The sequence below is a fragment of the Salvia miltiorrhiza genome, unplaced genomic scaffold (assembly GCF_028751815.1).
Source record: "Salvia miltiorrhiza cultivar Shanhuang (shh) unplaced genomic scaffold, IMPLAD_Smil_shh original_scaffold_464, whole genome shotgun sequence".
Classification (NCBI taxonomy): domain Eukaryota; kingdom Viridiplantae; phylum Streptophyta; class Magnoliopsida; order Lamiales; family Lamiaceae; genus Salvia; species Salvia miltiorrhiza.
Window position 1 is genome coordinate 118068 of NW_026651555.1, and position 21732 is coordinate 139799.

The following is a 21732-nucleotide window of genomic DNA, read 5'->3' on the forward strand; positions in this document are numbered from 1 at the left end:
CCCGCTGCTCGTCGGAATTAAACAGCAGTGGCGACCTTCGGCTCCGCCGAAGGAAGCCTCGGACTCGAGTCGAGGAAGGAGAAGGCAGAGGCCGTGGCGACAAGCGATCGAGACCCCGGCTGTTCGTCGACCTCCCTACTACAGCGGTGGCAACGACGAGCAGTTGGCGACTCGCGGGTGAAGCAGCAGGCGTTCGCCGGTCTCCCAACGACAGCGGCGCCAACTTCGGAGGAAGACAGCCGGCGAGCTGGCCTCTGTCGGCAGCGGCTGTTCTGCCGTCTCTCGCCAAATCCAGAGCAGCAGCAACGGCAGCAATTCCAGGAGAGGCAGCGGCTGCCGAGGCTCCAGCTGGCGACGGTGGCGGCAACTCCAGACGGCGGCGACTTCAGTGGGAGATTGAAGGCAGAGCGAGATTGAGGAAGAGAGAAGGAGGCGCCGGACCTCGGCGCGATAGAGGCTGATTCGCCGGATTTCGGAGCTCTGAAACTCCAGGCCGCGACTCCGGGAACAGCAGCAGTCGGCGGTAAATTCCTCGGCGACGGCTGGAACGTCCAGAGGGCGGAGCGGCGAAGATTTCAGCCTTGCCGGAACCGTTGGCGGTGGAACTCGTGAGGAGGCGGCTGGATTGTTGCGAGAATAGAAAGAGAGAGATGTTGCAGCGTTTATTTTCTTGATTTTTGAGAGAAAAATCGAGTGAGAGAGATAGAGAGGCGTGAGAGAAGATAAGAGAGAGGGGGAATGTTCTACTTTAATAAAGAAAAGGGAGATGTTGAGTGGTGTGAATTATTGATAATTAGAGAGAGAGAACATGTTTTGCTTTTAAAAAAAAAGAGAGAAAAAAAAATCGATTGAGAGAGAGAGAGAAATACCAGCGACGTTTTTTTTTTAATTGAGAAGGAGAGATGCAGTATTGATATTAGGAGATAGTGGGTTCTGCTTTATAAAAAAAAAAGGGGAGTCTCGATAATTAAGAGAGAGGGGGAGTGTTATTCTTTAATAAGATAAAAGAGAGATAAAGCACTTATTAATTCAAACATAATCTGATTTAGTTCAACTTGTCCACATCGAAAACGAAGAAAAAGGCATCACACCAACTACTTGTGAAACAAAGATAAGATTTATGCAGTAAACAGCATGATTCATTATTTTTATGATAAAAGAGACTAAAATGAAAATATATATGAGACGTGAGAGAAGATAGAGAGAACCGAGAGTGAAGACTTAAGGGAGGATTTTGGGCCTTGTTTTATTTTCATTTGGGCCGATTTTGAGCCGGTTTGGGCCGGATTTTTGGGCTTTCTCTTTGGGCCTAGTTTATTTTATTTGTTGGGCCGGAGATTAATTCAATTGGGCTTTGCTTATTTTATTTCCATTGGGCTAATATATATATTGTTTGGACTCTATTATTTCTATAAATGGGCTCTTATTATTTATTTTGATTGGGCTTCTATTAATTGTTAATAATGAATTTATTATTTTTATTAATTGAACTCCTACTATTTAATTGATTAAGTTCAATGAAATTTATTTAGTTAAGCCCAATGAGATTTATTAATTTAGGCCCCATTATTAATCCTAATTATTTTTAATTAGTGATAAATTTTTAAGACTTACTAATCATTAATTAGTAAGTAAATTAGATTATTTTAAGATGAGTAGATTATTAAAGATTAATAATCCGTCCTCATAAGACGAGCTTTAATTCCTTAAATAGGATTAGCATCTCATAATTTAATTAAAGGAATATGAGTCATGCATAATCATTTCACGCATCCTCATTTATTGAGATTTTTTCGAGAATTAGAATCTTATTTTTATTTTCTCGGATTAAAGGTCAAGCACCAGAGTTAGAGCTAAACCGTGAGTCTGCTATTCAGGTGGGCTTTCTTACGTATAAACTAAAATCATATAGTAGAATTGTTAAGACTTTATGCTTATGAATTTAAATGATATTGTCAATGCCTAAATGCTTTATGTTTTATTATTAATTGCCTATCTGATGTTAATCGAATTCGGATTCTGGATGGGACCGCAAATCCCTTCGGAATTAGTGTACACCTTGTGATCGTGAGTCATCTAGCGGGTTGGCCGATCATAGTGTCCGTAGAGGGAGGCCTCCCTCTCGGCACGAGTTACTGATATGGTGATTAATGATATAAAATACCTGCGCGGGTTATTGATGAAAGAAATGATATTATGTTTGGTAAATACGAGTCTTTAAAGGAAAACCCTCGTATATTACTACTGTTGAAAGGCTTGACAATAAAATATTATGCATATATGTAAATTTCGGCAAGTGTCCACTAAGTACTTTTGTACTTAGCCCTGCATGTATTTTTAAATGTGCAGGTTGAGCTGTGATCGAGGATGTAGTGTGCAAGCGGAGCTTTTGTCAATTTAGGACGAGAACCTCAGAGTGGAGTATATGTCTTCATACATATACTCAAGTTATTGTTATTCCGCTGCGAACACTGATTATGTTAAGATATTATGTCATTTGTCAAACAATATGTATTATTTAATAATGTACTAAAACCATTTAGTACCCCGTTTTGGGATAATATTATGTACGGTCTCCTTGTGGCCTTCGTTGATATCTAGATATTTCGATTGAATTCTTTATACAAGTCGAGTCATCAAGAAGCTAAACATGCCCCTTTTCTAATCCCGCTCCTAATTCCCCTCCCCTAGTCGCGGTTTTCCCGAATTTGCTATCCTTAGCAAGTGCGGTCGTGACAGAATGGTATCAGAGCATTTCTTTTGCTCTGAGTACTACTCATTCCTTCTAAGTTGAGTCTAGATTAAGTAAGTAAATACACTTTGAACTAGTTGACAAAAGCTTGGCACTACATCTCGTCACGCTCAACGGAGGTTATGGTAAGTGCTTTCAAGTTTTAATTAAGTTAATTTCTTGAAATGTATGAAGCATGAATAAGTATGACTATTGTATGAATCACAAGAACTTAGAACTATTAAGTTATATATGCTCACTTACACGACGGAACATAGAAGAGAACTTAGGGAGATGCCTTAACTTTTCTTCATGTTATGATGACATCAACAATGACGGTTGAAATAGAGAAAGAAGAATCACACAAAGGGTCGCATGATGAAACCACGAGCATGAAGATTGAGCAGCGTAACGAACGCCAATAGTACGTTGATGGCATGGGCATAGCTTAAATATTCGAGCATTTTTCTACGATGAGATCTCGAATTAACTTGGCCTTTTGAACTTATTTTGTTGAAACTTTTAGTGCCCGTTGCTAGATCTAAGAGTATATCATCATTTCATAACAAGCCCTAAGTTCGGTAAACAACGACACTAGAACTATATGATAGTCGAATTGGTAATCTGTGATTAAGTATTAAGAACCTGTATGGCTTGTGTAAATGCTAGATTTAGATGATGAGGTGTTTTTGCACGTTATGGTTATTGAACCGAACTTGTTTTCCGATTTTAGATATTTAGAACCTTATCGCCTTAAGTTACTTGTCGTGTGCTACTTTTGACGATAGAATTTCCTTTGTTAGATGGCGAGGACTGTTTTCACCCGACGACGACCACTGCCCCCATGGGCTAGTCCAGAGGAGGTCGAGCAGTCCTACCGCACCTATGCTCCATGTCACGGGGATAACCTCGGACAGTTCCTCGCAGGTTTTCACAGACACTGGGTCGAGGCGAGTGCACATGGAGTATCAGGGTATGACGGTATCCAGAGGTTGATCTTACTATTACCTTTCGAGTGGCAAGGATGGGCTAGGCTGATCTCTGCCCATTACATCTTTCGCCGGGAGGATTATCACGACCTCGTGGGAGACTTCCCTAGCTTTATTGTGGAGCTTCAGATCTGTTTCACTTTATGGGGCTGCGCCCCTCTAGGGCCCTACATCCTTCCGGGAGACTACGTACAAGTGGGGACGCCTTTGCCAGCGGAGACACCCGTTACTGCCCCTGAGTCTCCGATGGCCTTGCCATGAGATTCTCCACCACGTGCCTCAGTTCTAGGGCGCCGTGGTAGGCACGATGACGAGACAGGCCCTTCTCGTCCCCGGGCTCGTAGGGATTTCCCATCGCCTCCTGACTCAGCGATCCGAGCTACTGCTACTCCACCACCACTGATACCTACGATAGACACAAGGTTTGAGGCTTCCATGGCAGATGTCGACAGGGTCATGGCCAACATGAGAGAGTTCCTAAATAGGGACAATTACCCTATGCAGGAGGATGATGATACAGCACAGTATGGTACGATGAGGATTATTCGTCCTGAACCCGTGCCACCTCCAGCTCCAACCGAGCCTCGTGCCACGGCCAGGATCAGCACCAGAGACGATCCGATCCGTGAGATTGTGGACGATATCTTCCGCTCAGCCCAGATCATGCGGGAGACAGACGAGGGCCAGGGAGAGACTCCGTTGCCCAGCTGGGAGCCGGGCGAGGATGAGGAGGAGGACCCCGAGGAGGATCCAGAAGAGGACCCCCTGGCGTCACCGAGGAGCAGTCGTACCGCGACTCAGAGTTCACAGATTTGATAGTTTTAGCTTGTGGATGTACTCCGGAAACGATAATTCGTTCCAATGACTATGTTTTTATTTATGTTGTTTCTAGCTAGCATTAGTACGGAAATGTTGGTCTCTGGGACATTCCGCGAATAAAAACCCTTTTGTGATTGCTTAACTAGTAAGCCGATACATCATAGGGAGTACTAGATAGACTTTACTTACATTTTGGGTTGACGATGTAAAAGCCCTCGATGAGGCAATATTCCATGATATATATATGACCCTAGCATGGGCTTTCTACGACGATCTCATGTATGTTTTATGTTTCTCTACGAGTTTTATTCTTCACGAGTCAGTTAAGAATATAGTAATTTTGAATAATGTGACTTGTGCATGCAACGGTTCCTGTTATATTTTAGTTTTGGAGTTATGATAAGTTAAATTTGACAAACAGATCTTTATTAATTACCTTAGAGACTCCTGTATAGAATGCGTTAAAATGGGTGTTTGTATTGTACAGAATGCCGCCTAAACGAGGTCGCCCCGCTAGGAGGAACGTTAACAACAATGGAAATCGTGATGAAATACCTGAGGGACGGCGAAACGACAGGGAACCTACCCCACCCCTTCCACCCCCTGCTAGAAGGACTGAAGAACTGTTTCTTCGACAGAATCCGCCCACATTCACCGGAACAGGCGACCCAGCCGAGGCCGAAGCTTGGATACGCGCCTTGGAGCGTATCTTCACCTTCCTACACTGCACAGAAGAGGAGCGACTCTCGTGTATGTCTTTCCAACTAGCCGGATCGGCTGACTTTTGGTGGGAAGCCCGCCGAAAGACTCTGACTCCCGAACAATGGGCAGCATACACTTGGGAAGACTTTAAGACGGGATTATATGATAAGTATATTCCCAAGAGCTACAGAAAGAAGAAGGAGGCTGAGTTCTATAGCCTGAAACAAGGGAAGAAGACGGTGACAGAGTATGACAGAGAATTCTGCGATCTATCGCGTTATGCTCCACAACAGGTGGATACTGATGAGAAAATGGCGGAGAAATTTTGTGCCGGTCTGAGGCACGAGATTCGGATGACTCTAGCTAGTCATGGTGGACTCTCATACACTGAGTCTTTGAACAGGGCACTGGACATCGAAGCTGCGATGCCAGTAGAAAGGTTGGCTCCGCCACAGACCTCAGCGCCAGCCAACCCACCTGCACGCCCTCAGAACTTTAAAGGGAAGCGCAACTGGAACGACCATGGAGGAAATGAAAACCAGACTAACAAGAGGCCATGGCAAGGAAATGCGCCGTTGGGACAATATCAGAAACAAGGACAAGGGAAGCAACAGGGTCCTGCCCCGGCTGGAGGCAGCCAAAGACAAAATGAAGTTCCCCTTTGTCCAAAATGCCACAAACCACATCGTGGTGTCTGTAAGGCTGGAACTGACAGTTGCTACACGTGTGGCCAGAAGGGCCACTACTCCTCACAATGCCCCAACAAACAGCAGGGCGCGGCAATCAGGGCCACTTATGCCCAGCCCCTGCAAGCAGTTCAAGGGCAACACCAGCCCCGCCAACAACAGCCATACCAGCAGCAATACCAATACCAGCCCCGCCAACAACAGCCATACCAGCAGCAATACCAATACCAGCCCCGCCAACAACAGCCATACCAGCAGCAATACCAACACAAGCACCAACAGCGCCAACAGCAACAGAGGCGGCAGCAACCATTGCCGCAGCAGGCGAGAGCCTTTGCTCTCACCCAAAACCAGCCCGAGAAAAACCAAGGAAACCTGGCAGGTATGGGCAAGCTTAAAGGTTTTTCCATAATGATTCTGTTCGATACTGGTGCCTCGCATTCTTTTATATCTGCCCCTTGCGTAGATACCGTAGAAATCGAATCAGAACGAGCTAAGTGTGCCTTAAGAATCACTACACCCTCAGGAGAAAGATCTACCACCACACATGTTTGCTCGAACGTAGAATTTGAAATAGGAGAACTTAAGATGGTAGCGAACAATCTTAATATTCTGCTCATGCGGGACGTAGATATGATCTTAGGAATGGACTGGCTAGCTGAGAATCACGCCACCATCCTTTGTAGTGAACGAAAAATTTCTCTTCGACCACCTGGAAAGGAACCGACGGAATTTCACGGCATAGGTATGAAGAAAAGAGTACCAGTGATATCCGCATTACAAGCCAGAAAAGAGATGATAAAGGAAGGAAGCACAGCTTATCTCGTCTACCTAAACGGGGAAGCTAGTGAAGACAAGAAGGTGGAAGATGTGGCAATAGTACGAGACTTTCCAGAAGTTTTTCCTGAAATATTGCCAGGACTACCTCCAGACAGGCAACTAGATTTCACCATTGATCTAGAACCTGGATCTGCCCCAGTATCAAAGGCACCGTACAGGATGGCCCCAAAGGAACTACAAGAATTAAAGGTGCAACTACAGGAACTCTTGGACTTGGGTTTCATCAGACCCAGTGTCTCGCCTTGGGGAGCGCCTGTACTCTTTGTCAAGAAGAAAGATGGAACCATGAGAATGTGCATTGATTATCGAGAGCTGAACAAACTGACGCTTAAAAACAAATACCCTCTTCCAAGGATAGATGATTTGTTCGATCAACTCAAAGGAGCCAGTGTATTCTCAAAAATAGATTTAAGGTCTGGTTATCATCAACTGAGGATCAGACCAGAGGATATATCTAAGACCGCTTTCCGCACAAGATATGGTCACTATGAATTCATTGTCATGCCATTTGGTCTAACCAATGCACCGGCAGTATTCATGGACCTCATGAATCGAGTTTTCCATCCATACTTAGACAAATTTGTCTTAGTGTTTATAGATGATATCCTCATCTATTCTAAGAATGACCAAGAGCATGAAAATCATTTGAGAATCATCCTGGAGACATTAAAGACGGAGAAATTGTTCGCCAAATTCAGCAAGTGCGAATTTTGGTTGAAAGAAGTAATGTTTCTAGGGCACATCGTATCAGCAGATGGAATCAAGGTGGACCCCGCCAAGGTGCAAGCCGTGCGCGAGTGGAAATCACCAACCACACCTAATGAAATCCGGAGTTTCTTAGGTTTGGCAGGATACTACCGGAGATTCATCGAAGGATTCTCTAAAATAGCGAGACCAATGACGCAATTACTTCGCAAAGGAATCAAGTATAAGTGGAACGAAGAGTGTGAAGCCAGCTTCCAAGAGCTGAAGAAGAAATTGACAACTGCACCAGTGCTAGCAGTTCCAGCAGCCGATAAAGAATACGTGATCTTCACGGACGCGTCCAAAAATGGGCTAGGTTGTGTGTTGATGCAAGAAGGAAAGGTCATTGCCTACGCCTCGCGACAACTAAGGCCACATGAATTGAACTACCCCACTCATGATCTGGAACTGGCAGCAATTGTGCATGCTTTGAAAATTTGGAGACACCATCTATACGGAGTTAGATGTGAAATCTTCACTGATCACAAAAGCCTTAAGTATTTTTTCGAGCATAAAGACTTGAATATGAGACAGAGGAGATGGCTCGAGCTCGTGAAGGATTACGACTGCGGTATCAACTACCACCCGGGAAAAGCTAATGTAGTAGCTGATGCTTTAAGTCGTAAAACTCAATCCGAATTAGGACTTCTTCTCACTCAAGAGGACATGCTTGTAAGAGATTTTGACAAATTGAAGATAGAAGTGGTTCAGCCACCGGCAACGACAAGAGCAATTATTGCAACTCTAGTAGCCGTCCCAGACCTCAGAGAAAGGATCGTCAGTGCCCAGAGAACGGATGAGAGCTTGGAAAAAGTCCGTCTCAAGATCCGAACAGGCACGCCAGGAGGCTACCAAGAGGCAACGGATAACGCAGTTCTTTTTGAAGGAAGATTGTGTGTTCCCCATAACGAGGAACTCAGAAACGAGATCATGAGTGAAGCTCATGACACGCCCTATACCGCTCATCCCGGGAGTACCAAAATGTACCAAGATCTAAAACAGAAGTTTTGGTGGGACGGGATGAAACGAGATATAGCCTCGTTTGTAGAGCGTTGCCTTGCATGCCAGCAAGTGAAAGCTTTACATCAATGACCATATGGGAAATTACAGCCATTGGAAATCCCAGAATGGAAGTGGGAGCACATAGCAATGGATTTCGTGACGGGTTTACCCAAGACAAATAGGGGCAACACAGCTATTTGGGTAATAGTAGACCGTCTCACAAAAAGCGCTCATTTTATACCGATTCCAATTACCCATGGATCGGAGAAACTAGCCCAACTGTACATTCGTGAGATTGTGCGGCTACATGGAATACCAATATCCATTACTTCAGATAGAGATTCAAAATTTACTTCTAGATTTTGGATCAGTTTACAGAAAGAGTTGGGAACGAGATTAAACTTTAGCACCGCCTTTCACCCTCAAACAGATGGACAATCAGAAAGGACAATTCAGACCCTTGAAGATATGTTGAGGACAGTGGTGCTAGACCGAGGAGGAAGTTGGGAATCAGTGCTGCCGTTAATCGAATTCGCCTACAACAATAGTTACCAGGCAACCATTGATATGGCACCTTATGAGGCGCTGTATGGAAGGAAGTGTAGATCACCACTTTACTGGGATGAGGTGGGTGAAAGAAAAATCCTTGGGCCAGATGCAGTAAGCGAGATGATTGAGACCATCCGCCAGATTAGAGCAAGAATTAAAGAGGCTCAGGACAGACAGAAGTCTTATGCTGATACCCGACGAACCGAACTACAATTTCAAATTGGAGACAAGGTTTTCCTGAAAGTGTCACCCTCAAAAGGGATCGTTAGATTCGGTGTTAAGGGTAAATTGAGACCCCGTTTTGTAGGACCTTATGAGATCCTTGAAAGAATAGGTCCCGTAGCATATAGGTTGGCACTGCCACCTAGCTTTGGAAACGTCCACAATGTGTTCCACGTGTCACAGCTAAGACGGTACGTATTTGACCCCAAACACGTGATTCACCAAGATGAAATGATTCTTAACCCAGACTTGACGTACGAGGAAAAACCTGAAGCCATTTTGGACCGAAAGGTGCAAGAGTTAAGAAATAAATCGATCGCGTCAGTCAAAATACTGTGGAGACACCATGGACCGGAAGAAGCAACGTGGGAACTTGAGGACCAGATGAAAGAAAAATACCCAGAACTTTTCACATAGGTATGCAAATTTCGGGACGAAATTTTTGTTAAGAGGGGTAGTATGTAACAACCCGCTCTTTTATTATATTTAAATCCAGTAATACGATAATTATTATTTCATCTTTCAGTAAATCAAGCTCATTAATTATTTATGATTTAAATTCAGCTTATGACACTGAATTATTGAAGCATGGTTATTATTTTATTTCTAAGCCAGTTAGCTTCGCGTGAGTAAAACCACGATGAGAATTATTGAGTAAGCCAATAATTATTCAGTTCAGATTCATAACTGACTTAGTTAAGTCATGTTAATTATTAATCACAATAGAATTAATTTTCTATTTTTTTTATTTATTATTATTATTTCTTGAGTCGTGAATTTATTCCGGCTTGTGAAGAATTAAATCTACGATATTAATTTAGATATTATTCCGTGTATTAAATCTAGCACGCCATACTCCCTCAGCCACTCTATTCTCACCCGTGCTTAGTTTTTATTTCACTCCTACGTAGTCAAAAAAATTGCAGCAAGCAAAATCTCAAATATTCAACAGACAAATCTAAATTGTCAGCAGCAAATCTAATCACATTAAATTCTTCAACCACGCCTCAATTTAGCCGTACTATTCATCATCTTTTCACACTAATCAGCTCTCCATAAGTTCAGTATAAAGCCATCCTCATTCACCATCTTCATCACAGCAACAAATCTACTCCTTCCATCGAGAAATCACCAAGCATAATCTCCTCATTCCCATTCCACAAACGTTCCTAGCAAAAAGAGGAAAGACTGCACTGCTCTTCAACATTCTCTGCCAAAGCATTTTCAAGTATCAGTTCATTCAAACAATAACCAACCAACAAAACCATTCAAGGTATTTTCAGTTCACTATCTTCATATATGCATTTCACTTCCCTCACTTCATATAAAAGAAATTCGAAACATAGGATGAGAAATATTACAGAAAGATATAGCGAACCACATATGCATACTTGATCGATAACTTTTCTCAACAAGTCGAGGATTCATACATTGTTATACTCTACACCTTAGAACAGCGAATCATGAGAACCCCCACGCTTAACAACTAGAAACTGAAGTAGAAGAAGAATGAAAGTAGATAACTTAGCTTGTTAGAAGAGTAATGGCTGACCGCCCTGTTCAGTCGAGTCTAAGGAAACAACTGACTGCTCTGCTCGACTCGGCTTCGAGTCAGCGGCGGCGAGCAAGCGAGATCAATCGACGATATACATAGGCAGCAGAGCCCGCTGCTCGTCGGAATTAAACAGCAGTGGCGACCTTCGGCTCCGCCGAAGGAAGCCTCGGACTCGAGTCGAGGAAGGAGAAGGCAGAGGCCGTGGCGACAAGCGATCGAGACCCCGGCTGTTCGTCGACCTCCCTACTACAGCGGTGGCAACGACGAGCAGTTGGCGACTCGCGGGTGAAGCAGCAGGCGTTCGCCGGTCTCCCAACGACAGCGGCGCCAACTTCGGAGGAAGACAGCCGGCGAGCTGGCCTCTGTCGGCAGCGGCTGTTCTGCCGTCTCTCGCCAAATCCAGAGCAGCAGCAACGGCAGCAATTCCAGGAGAGGCAGCGGCTGCCGAGGCTCCAGCTGGCGACGGTGGCGGCAACTCCAGACGGCGGCGACTTCAGTGGGCGATTGAAGGCAGAGCGAGATTGAGGAAGAGAGAAGGAGGCGCCGGACCTCGGCGCGATAGAGGCTGATTCGCCGGATTTCGGAGCTCTGAAACTCCAGGCCGCGACTCCGGGAACAGCAGCAGTCGGCGGTAAATTCCTCGGCGACGGCTGGAACGTCCAGAGGGCGGAGCGGCGAAGATTTCAGCCTCGCCGGAACCGTTGGCGGTGGAACTCGTGAGGAGGCGGCTGGATTGTTGCGAGAATAGAAAGAGAGAGATGTTGCAGCGTTTATTTTCTTGATTTTTGAGAGAAAAATCGAGTGAGAGAGATAGAGAGGCGTGAGAGAAGATAAGAGAGAGGGGGAATGTTCTACTTTAATAAAGAAAAGGGAGATGTTGAGTGGTGTGAATTATTGATAATTAGAGAGAGAGAGAACATGTTTTGCTTTTAAAAAAAAAGAGAGAAAAAAAAATCGATTGAGAGAGAGAGAGAAATACCAGCGACGTTTTTTTTTTAATTGAGAAGGAGAGATGCAGTATTGATATTAGGAAATAGTGGGTTCTGCTTTATAAAAAAAAAGGGGAGTCTCGATAATTAAGAGAGAGGGGGAGTGTTATTCTTTAATAAGATAAAAGAGAGATAAAGCACTTATTAATTCAAACATAATCTGATTTAGTTCAACTTGTCCACATCGAAAACGAAGAAAAAGGCATCACACCAACTACTTGTGAAACAAAGATAAGATTTATGCAGTAAACAGCATGATTCATTATTTTTATGATAAAAGAGACTAAAATGAAAATATATATGAGACGTGAGAGAAGATAGAGAGAACCGAGAGTGAAGACTTAAGGGAGGATTTTGGGCCTTGTTTTATTTTCATTTGGGCCGATTTTGAGCCGGTTTGGGCCGGATTTTTGGGCTTTCTCTTTGGGCCTAGTTTATTTTATTTGTTGGGCCGGAGATTAATTCAATTGGGCTTTGCTTATTTTATTTCCATTGGGCTAATATATATATTGTTTGGACTCTATTATTTCTATAAATGGGCTCTTATTATTTATTTTGATTGGGCTTCTATTAATTGTTAATAATGAATTTATTATTTTTATTAATTGAACTCCTACTATTTAATTGATTAAGTTCAATGAAATTTATTTAGTTAAGCCCAATGAGATTTATTAATTTAGGCCCCATTATTAATCCTAATTATTTTTAATTAGTGATAAATTTTTAAGACTTACTAATCATTAATTAGTAAGTAAATTAGATTATTTTAAGATGAGTAGATTATTAAAGATTAATAATCCGTCCTCATAAGACGAGCTTTAATTCCTTAAATAGGATTAGCATCTCATAATTTAATTAAAGGAATATGAGTCATGCATAATCATTTCACGCATCCTCATTTATTGAGATTTTTTCGAGAATTAGAATCTTATTTTTATTTTCTCGGATTAAAGGTCAAGCACCAGAGTTAGAGCTAAACCGTGAGTCTGCTATTCAGGTGGGCTTTCTTACGTATAAACTAAAATCATATAGTAGAATTGTTAAGACTTTATGCTTATGAATTTAAATGATATTGTCAATGCCTAAATGCTTTATGTTTTATTATTAATTGCCTATCTGATGTTAATCGAATTCGGATTCTGGATGGGACCGCAAATCCCTTCGGAATTAGTGTACACCTTGTGATCGTGAGTCATCTAGCGGGTTGGCCGATCATAGTGTCCGTAGAGGGAGGCCTCCCTCTCGGCACGAGTTACTGATATGGTGATTAATGATATAAAATACCTGCGCGGGTTATTGATGAAAGAAATGATATTATGTTTGGTAAATACGAGTCTTTAAAGGAAAACCCTCGTATATTACTACTGTTGAAAGGCTTGACAATAAAATATTATGCATATATGTAAATTTCGGCAAGTGTCCACTAAGTACTTTTGTACTTAGCCCTGCATGTATTTTTAAATGTGCAGGTTGAGCTGTGATCGAGGATGTAGTGTGCAAGCGGAGCTTTTGTCAATTTAGGACGAGAACCTCAGAGTGGAGTATATGTCTTCATACATATACTCAAGTTATTGTTATTCCGCTGCGAACACTGATTATGTTAAGATATTATGTCATTTGTCAAACAATATGTATTATTTAATAATGTACTAAAACCATTGAGTACCCCGTTTTGGGATAATATTATGTACGGTCTCCTTGTGGCCTTCGTTGATATCTAGATATTTCGATTGAATTCTTTATACAAGTCGAGTCATCAAGAAGCTAAACATGCCCCTTTTCTAATCCCGCTCCTAATTCCCCTCCCCTAGTCGCGGTTTTCCCGAATTTGCTATCCTTAGCAAGTGCGGTCGTGACAATATATATATATATATATATATATATATATATATATATATATATATAGGGTAGGGTTAACATAGAAATCCCCCTTAAGATGAAAACTAGGAACCAATTTAAAGCCATTGATTTAAATAAAATAGAGGGCTGAGATTAAACTACAGATGCACAATTTCGATTGCATAGATGCACAGTTTCAATTGCATAGATGCATAATTTCGATTTGCGTGAGTATTTTGCATTGTTGGTTTCAATTGCATAAATTGCATATTTTTTAAGTGCACAGTAAAATATAATAGATGCACAGTTCCTTTTGTTGACTAAATCCTAACCATTAGATCTAATATTTAAAAGGTCGAGATTAGGTTCCTAGTTTTCATTTTAACAGAGGTTTTTATTAGAACCTCTTCCTATATATATATATATATATATATAGGGGCGCGCTCCAGTGAGACCCCATAATTTTCGTGAAACACTAGGACAATGAATAAGACATATAATACTAATGAACAAAACGTATATCTAATGAACAAGATGTATATACTGTTGAAAAATAAAATTTAAAAAATTCGTAATGAATAAGACATATATACTGATGAACAGGGCCGTATATACTGATGAACAATGCAGTATATGCTGATGAATAACAAAATTTAAAATATTCTGCTCCCTCCAGGATTCGAACCCTGTGAAAAAAAATCACCCTCCAGATACAATATCAGCCATAGGATTGATAAAATAAACGCACCAGATCGTGCCCTAGATCTCACTAAAATTAGGGGGTCTCATTGGAGCGGCCCCCTATATATATATATATATATATATATATATATATATATATATATATATATATATAGGGGCGCGCTCCAGTGAGACCCCCTATTTTTCGTGTAACATGAGTACAATGAATAAGACATATAATACTAATGAACAAAACGTATATCTAATGAACAAGATGTATATACTGATGAAAAATAAAATTTAAAAACTTCGTAATGAATAAGACATATATACTGATGAACAGGGCCGTATATACTGATGAACAATACAGTATATACTGATGAATAACAAAATTTAAAATATTCTGCTCCCTCCAGGATTCGAACCCTGCGAAAAAAAATCGCCCTCCAGATACAATATCAGCCATAGGATTGATAAAATAAACGCACCAGATTGTGCCCTAGATCTCACTAAAATTAGGGGGTCTCATTGGAGCGGCCCCCTATATATATATATATATATATATATATATATATATATATATATATTCTTTTCGCGAAGAATACTTCCATGTTTTTATGGTAATTTCTGGAAAGAGCCAAAGAGGCAAAAAAAAAAAAGATCGTATGATGTTCGTTGCTATAATTGTGCTTCATCAATTTATGATTTTTTTTTTTTTTTTGATGTATTTATGATGAAATGTTAATGAAAAAAAAACAAAAAAGTTGAGGAAAAAAGACCAGTTCTTCGAAATGCAATTCCATTTTAAGATGGACTTTATAAGAATAAATGGTTTTCTAGCTAGAAGCTCATGTAGAAAAAGTTTATTAAATAATTGGTGGAAATGCACTCTAACGCCAATTTATTAATTAGACTTTCAAAATCCGCAAATCAATCTGCAGTCTGCACTTCTTCAAGCAAAGATTTTTGGAGAAATTTCATAGACTTTTAGGCTATTTATAGCTCGCGTACAGCAGAAAGCAAAACCCTAACGTATCCTTATAATGCATTATTTTAATTATTTTTTCAAAATTCTGAGTCGAGATTTTATGTCAATTTCTTATGATTCGAATGATGGAGCTTTTGTACAAAAATGCTAGCGATTAATTGATACAAATATAATTGTTGCGAATTCTTATAAAATCAGCACTAATTCAAATTTGTAGAAAATACAAATTAATTGATACGAATATAATTGTTTGGTTATTGAACAACAATCAATGTCCTTTCATTTAATTAAATTCCCGGTGGTTAGGTTTTATTGGGTTAATTCAAAAAAATTAAATGTGGTATACATTGAATAATTTAATTCATGAACACCAACCAAAAGTAACCAAATTAAACTATCCGAAACAAGATTAGTTTGAGTTCTCTTTGGATTTTTTTCGCTTGATTGACGTCGATCGATGAATTAATAAAACAAATAGTAATTGGAAAATTTTCAAGAACATAAAAAACGCCAGCTTAAGGGGGGTGTATTCATTCTGGATTTCCACAGACTTTAAAAAGTCCATGGAATTTAAATTCCATGGAATTCACATAGATTCCAGACGACTTTCAAAGAATTCGTGGTTGGATTTTACCCCGATTTTCACTGATTTTCGAAGAATTTAGGGGATAATTCTGAAATTGAAATCCATGATGCCAACGCCTGCTGAGTCCCAGCACCGCTGGAAACCCAGCGACCGCTGGAAATCCAGTGAGCGCTGGGTTCCAACGAGCGCTAGGAATAAGCATGAGCATTCAGCGAGTATTCAGGAGGAACATAACCAGAATCTGCCGCCTCTTCCACACTCAGCATCAGGGTAGAATTCTGAGTAAACGATAAAAGCAAGCTCAGAAAAGGAATAGGCCAAATATACTGCATACAGAAGTACAGAAAGTATGAGCAACCTTTTCTACGACACCAGATCGTATAAACTGAGAAGCCTTTGAGGATGAACTATCCAAACCGGTTGCCCCTGGAGATTGTTCAGAGCTATTGAATTCGACATTTCCAGAGCGCCTTATGATGGTTTCATTCAATTCAGCAGAATCCTCAATCTCATGGGAACTTGAGTTTCTTGATTCAACGCTGGCCTCGCTCAGTTGCTCATCGCTTTTCTGGGAACCCAGCGCACGCTCAGCAGAATCCTCAATCTCATGGGAACCCAGCGCACGCTCAAATCCAGCGTCTGCTGGACTCTATCAACGGTGGCTGAGTTCCAGCGGTCGCTGGCTTCTTGGCCGCGGCCGCTGGAACTCAGCGCTCGCTCAAAACTCCATGGATTTCAATTCTCGTGGTTCTTGGCCGGATTTCGTCGTGTGTATTTTTTGGATGAAATCCATGAAAGTCATTCCGGATTTGAAGTCAATGGAATAACGAATACACCTAGATTTGTATGAATTTTAAAAAGTTTGAAACGAATACACCCAGATTTAAATGGACTTTTAAAAGTCTTGAACGAATACACCCAGATTTCTGCAGACTTTTAAAAAGTCTAGAACGAATACACCCAGACTTTTAAAATCCATAGAAATATATTAAACTCCACAACGAATACAATCCATAATATGACCTCAACATCAACTTTTAAAAAAAAGTTGATGGAAATAAATATAATTTAAACATACCACTTTAACCTCTAGAAATTCTAATTAAGCAGCATTAAACGGGTTTAATTAGTTTCTTCTAGCTGTTTTATTTAATTTTTTTCAATTAAAACCAAACCAAAAATATTCAATCTATACATATAATCGAAACTAGCTAGTTTATAAAAAAAAATATCAAAACCTAATCATTAATCGAATTGAATTCACTTAAACATCAATGCCAGCTACTCATTCGGCATCTAATATGTGTCGCAAATGAATTGCCGTAATTATTGGAAACACGAAGCAAAATTTTATCATCAGTCCTATTCAATACATGTGCATTAGCAAATACTGATTGTGATAATACATGTGACACTTACTAATAAAAACCAACTAAAAGATAATGTAATAATATCAGACATAAAAATTGCAAGAAATGGATAGGGACCTTACTTTCATTTAATGAACACAGCAAAAAATACAGAATTTACATCGATATAGCAAAACAACTAAATCAGAATTAAGATGAAGTGCTTGTGTAGTGTTAGGGGCATGATTAATTAAATAACCAAGAATAAAAATTTTCCACCTCCAAATAAATAATTCTGTAAATAATCCAAAAACTAAACTAAACTAAACCCTCATCAAATGAGACATTAGTCAAATAATCCTTCACTTCAAAATCCAGCAGCCAATTCTCCAACATCGACAAAGAAGAAGTTGAATTCTCTTCTTGTTTGATCTCACCACCAACAACCATAGGCGACGCGGATCTCGAAAACTCATCGGAATTCGAAGTTTCTAGAGTGTTGTCGAAGCCGAAAATGGACTCGAACGCCCCAGACATATCTTCCTCCTTGCTGCAGACTGAATCGACGGTCGTGGAAACGTTGCTCGAGCACTTGGATTCCACGGAATCCGGCGTGCTCTTCACCCAGTTCTTGAGCAGCCTAGCTATGTTTTCAGTGCTGGAGGCGTAGACGGCGGCGGCGCCGTTGGGGGTGTTTTCCGACGACAATGCGTCGTGGAGGGCTTGTTTGGCGGTGGTGATATCATCTTGAAGCCGCTTCTCCCACTGCCCTCGCGAAATCGAGTGTGATTTCGAGGAGATTAAATTGTTGTTATTGCTGCTATTGGCTTTGGATTGATCGATTGAGCCGTTTTGTAGCTTCTTGAGCTTCTTCTTCAAATGAGTGTTCCAGTAGTTCTTGATGTCGTTGTCTGTTCTTTCTGGGAGATACGAAGCTATGGCAGCCCATCTACAAAATTATATTATTAATTAATTAATTAACCTAACTTTAGAAATTATTTTTTCTTATATATATATTTGATGACAACTTACTTGTTGCCCAAAAGGGCTTGTAGTTGAATAATCATCTTCTCTTCTTGAAGTGTGAAACTGCCCCTTTTAATTCCTGGGCGGAGGTAATTAGTCCACCTCAGCCTGCAACTCTTGCTACATCTCCTCAAACCTACAAAATTGAATGATGTCAAACACATATAAGTAAAATTCCACAAAAAAAGAATTAGGTTAAAAAAAAATTACAAGTGAAGAAATTAAATGAAGCACACCTGTGGTAGCAGGAACTGCCCTCCAATTTCCTGGGCCATGTTCTTGAACATAGGAGACTAGGATGATGTCTTCTTCAGGAGTCCATGAGCCCTTCTTCACACCAATTTTGTCGCAGCAAGGAGGCCTTCCCATCTGCCCTAATTCTGCTACTTCTTCTTCTTCTTCTTCTTCTTCTTCACTACACTCAAATTTTAGACTTGTGTTTCTTGATTTTTGATGGTTTAATTTTAGGTACGAGAAAGGAGAGAGAAAGTTTGTTGTTGATTTGAGAGAGGATGGGATAGTTAGAAGTGGATATATAGAAGGAAGGAGAGAGTGAGAGAGTAGAAAAAACAAAGGAGTCAAAAGGTGACAGCAAGGGCATTAACTAGGGCCATGGAACCTCTAAAGTCAGCTGTGTGCGTTGCCTCTTCTGTTTCCCTCTGCTGCCTCACCAAAACCGCGTGGCATTCAATGACCTTCATTTTCCCCATTATAAACCCTAATTTCTCTCTCTCCCTCTCTCTCTCTTATTGATTGCTCAATTCATACATCATGCAATTAAGTTTTGCATGCGTATTACTGTGGAAATTACTCATGTCCCAGTTCTGTAATTACTACTCCTTTGCTATTTTCAATATATAGGGGCTTGTTTCTCAAGAATGATTTCCGTTTCCTATTCTTCACTTCCATCGGACATTGTAATTTGTGTTTTCATTCATCTCATATTATTCATTTGTTTCAATATATATAGCTTTCTTACCAATGTTGATACAGTAATACTTACACCCCATAACATGTACCCAATAGCATTACTATAGGATATGAAGTATTGCAGTTTTCTAGTCAAAATAAGTGTACAAGTAATGAAGCTCATAACTAACCCATGATCAAATTGTGTGGATGTGAACATACACATGCATAGTAATATTAATTGCAGAAGTGAATCATATAGACAGCTATATATTTGATCTTCTCATGATCTACAATTCTCATGAAAAGAAATAAAAGCACGTTTCTAAAGATGAAAAATTTCCGTAGCAAAATCCCACCTTTTCCATCGAAAATATAAAATTACAGCACAAAGACGACAGAATGCGTTGGACTTTAAAATTGGGGTCGTAAAATTGGTTTACGACGAAATTCAGTACCCGTCGCAAATATTACGACGGACATGAAATGGAGTATCCATCGCAAAACATATTGTGGTCGTCGTCGCCCGAAAATCAGGTGACAACCTTTGAGATGGATTTTCCATCACTAGTTGCGATGACCTTTATTATGTCGTTACGGTTGCCCATGGCCGTTGTTGTCGTCGGTAGGGCTGTAAATGAGTCAAGCTATTCGACGTTCGGCTCAATAAAAGCTCGATCGATAACTCAATGAACAAGCCAAGCTTGAGCATGACACTACTCGGCTCATTAAGTGATTTATCTTAAGAATATAAGATTATATTCATTAAATATCTTACTATATTTTATACTATAATTAGTTATATTTGGATTAAGTATCTAATTAACATCATTTATTTACAAGAAAATAGTAAATATAGTATATTTTTGTGAATAAAATAACTTATATATTTGAAAATTAATTTATGTATTAGGAAAATAACTAAAATTTTAAATAAAAAAATTAAATTTAAAAAGTTCGATTAGGCTCGGCACTGTATTCGACTCGATTAAAGCTCGATCGATAATTAAGCAAATTAACAACTCGATTAGCTAAACGAGCCAAGCTTGAGCAAGACACTATTCGGCTCGACTCGACTCGATTACACCCCTAGTCGTCGGCATGTGGCCGGTATTTCGCGACGGAAATTCCATCGCTAGATCAGTGTAGTATAATTTTTTTAAATCATGTGGAAGATCAATGTCCAGAATGATTTCGAATGACTAGGGTATAGTTTCTACAAGAACCTATCTCTATTAGTTGCTGCTGATTAAACACGATTAATTAAATCACATAATTGAACTGATCATTGTATCAATGCCGATTAATGGTGCATGTGGCCATATATATTGCGTACGGGGGTAGGGGACCTCGTTTCTGTGCGACGATAATTTTATTTTATAATTTTATTTTGGGGGAAGGGGCGGTGCAATTAAGTAAATAAAATTAAAATAATTAAACATAGAATTATAGTAAAGGGGTCTATTCGAACAAAATCGTATGAAATTAGTTGGTAAAAAGCTCCATAATTAATTCCCCCGAGTAAGATAAGAAATATGAAAACAATTAAATAAAGAATGCTTGGAATTAAATAGAAAAGACTACCACAAAAATTATCTAATAAAACTTGGAAGACAGAGGTCAACCTATGATGATAAAAAAATTCCATGAAAAAAATTAATTACTACCATTTCTTGCTAGCCACAAATTATGCTGTAGCATTAAGAGCAATCCTTTTACCAAGTGGGAGAAATTATTATAAATTCTTGAGCTCCGTGAAATATCATTCTAGAAGCCTATTTATTAAGTAGTAGTACTATTGATCAATAATTGTCCCCTTAAATAATTCGAATAACAACAAAAGCTTCATGCGAGAGAGGAGAAATCAAAACAAATAACTATAGCATGCATGCGTATATATATAAAGAAAAATGAGATATCATGTTTCTTCTCAAGAGAAAAATAACGTGACTGATGAATTCAAGTTGAGTATGATTAAGTAGTACAATTAATTATTAGTATTTTTTTTTTTTTGAAAGGGTTGTTAGTACAATTACTCGATCAAACTGCAGCTTAAATCGTACCTCATAATTAAGTTGAGATGTTATAATTAGAGAAACAGTACATTATTATTGTTTCTTAGGGAAACTCCATTGGTTTCATGACACTTGCACGTACATATAGGGTGAGTTATTTTTTATTATAAATTTATTATGAGAAAATAAAGAATAAATGTCAGTGAGAAGATTCTACCACACCATCTTATTGATTAACATTTATGTTGCATTATTTTAACTTATTATTTTAGCTTGATGAGTTGGAATTGGATACTTATGTGATATCTTTTGATTCGATTTCTCTATAATTGGTTAACGTCACGTTGGAGTATTTTTTTTTTTTTGACCAATTTAAGCAGATTGAGTGCTCTGGAGCGTCTACAAGGCGCATACATGTTCGAGGGTTGAGAATGGAGAAAAGTGAGCCAAAGAAATGAGAAAATGAGCGAGAAACAAGTCAAGTCAAAGAGAAACAAGTCAAAGCTATAAA

At 39.8% G+C, this 21732-nt stretch overlaps 1 protein-coding gene across 1 annotated transcript; it reads right to left on the reverse strand.

Moving 5' to 3' along the window:
• Nucleotides 1-17388: 17388 nt before the first annotated feature.
• Nucleotides 17389-18977, reverse strand: LOC131004850 (transcription factor MYB94-like). Its single transcript, XM_057931598.1, has 3 exons — nt 18534-18977; nt 18304-18433; nt 17389-18220 (listed from the first exon to the last, which is right to left on the reverse strand). The coding sequence occupies exons 1-3, from the start codon at nt 18664-18666 to the stop codon at nt 17590-17592; spliced, it is 894 nt and encodes a 297-aa protein (XP_057787581.1). The 5' UTR covers nt 18667-18977; the 3' UTR covers nt 17389-17589.
• Between the last annotated feature and the right edge of the window lie 2755 nt (nt 18978-21732).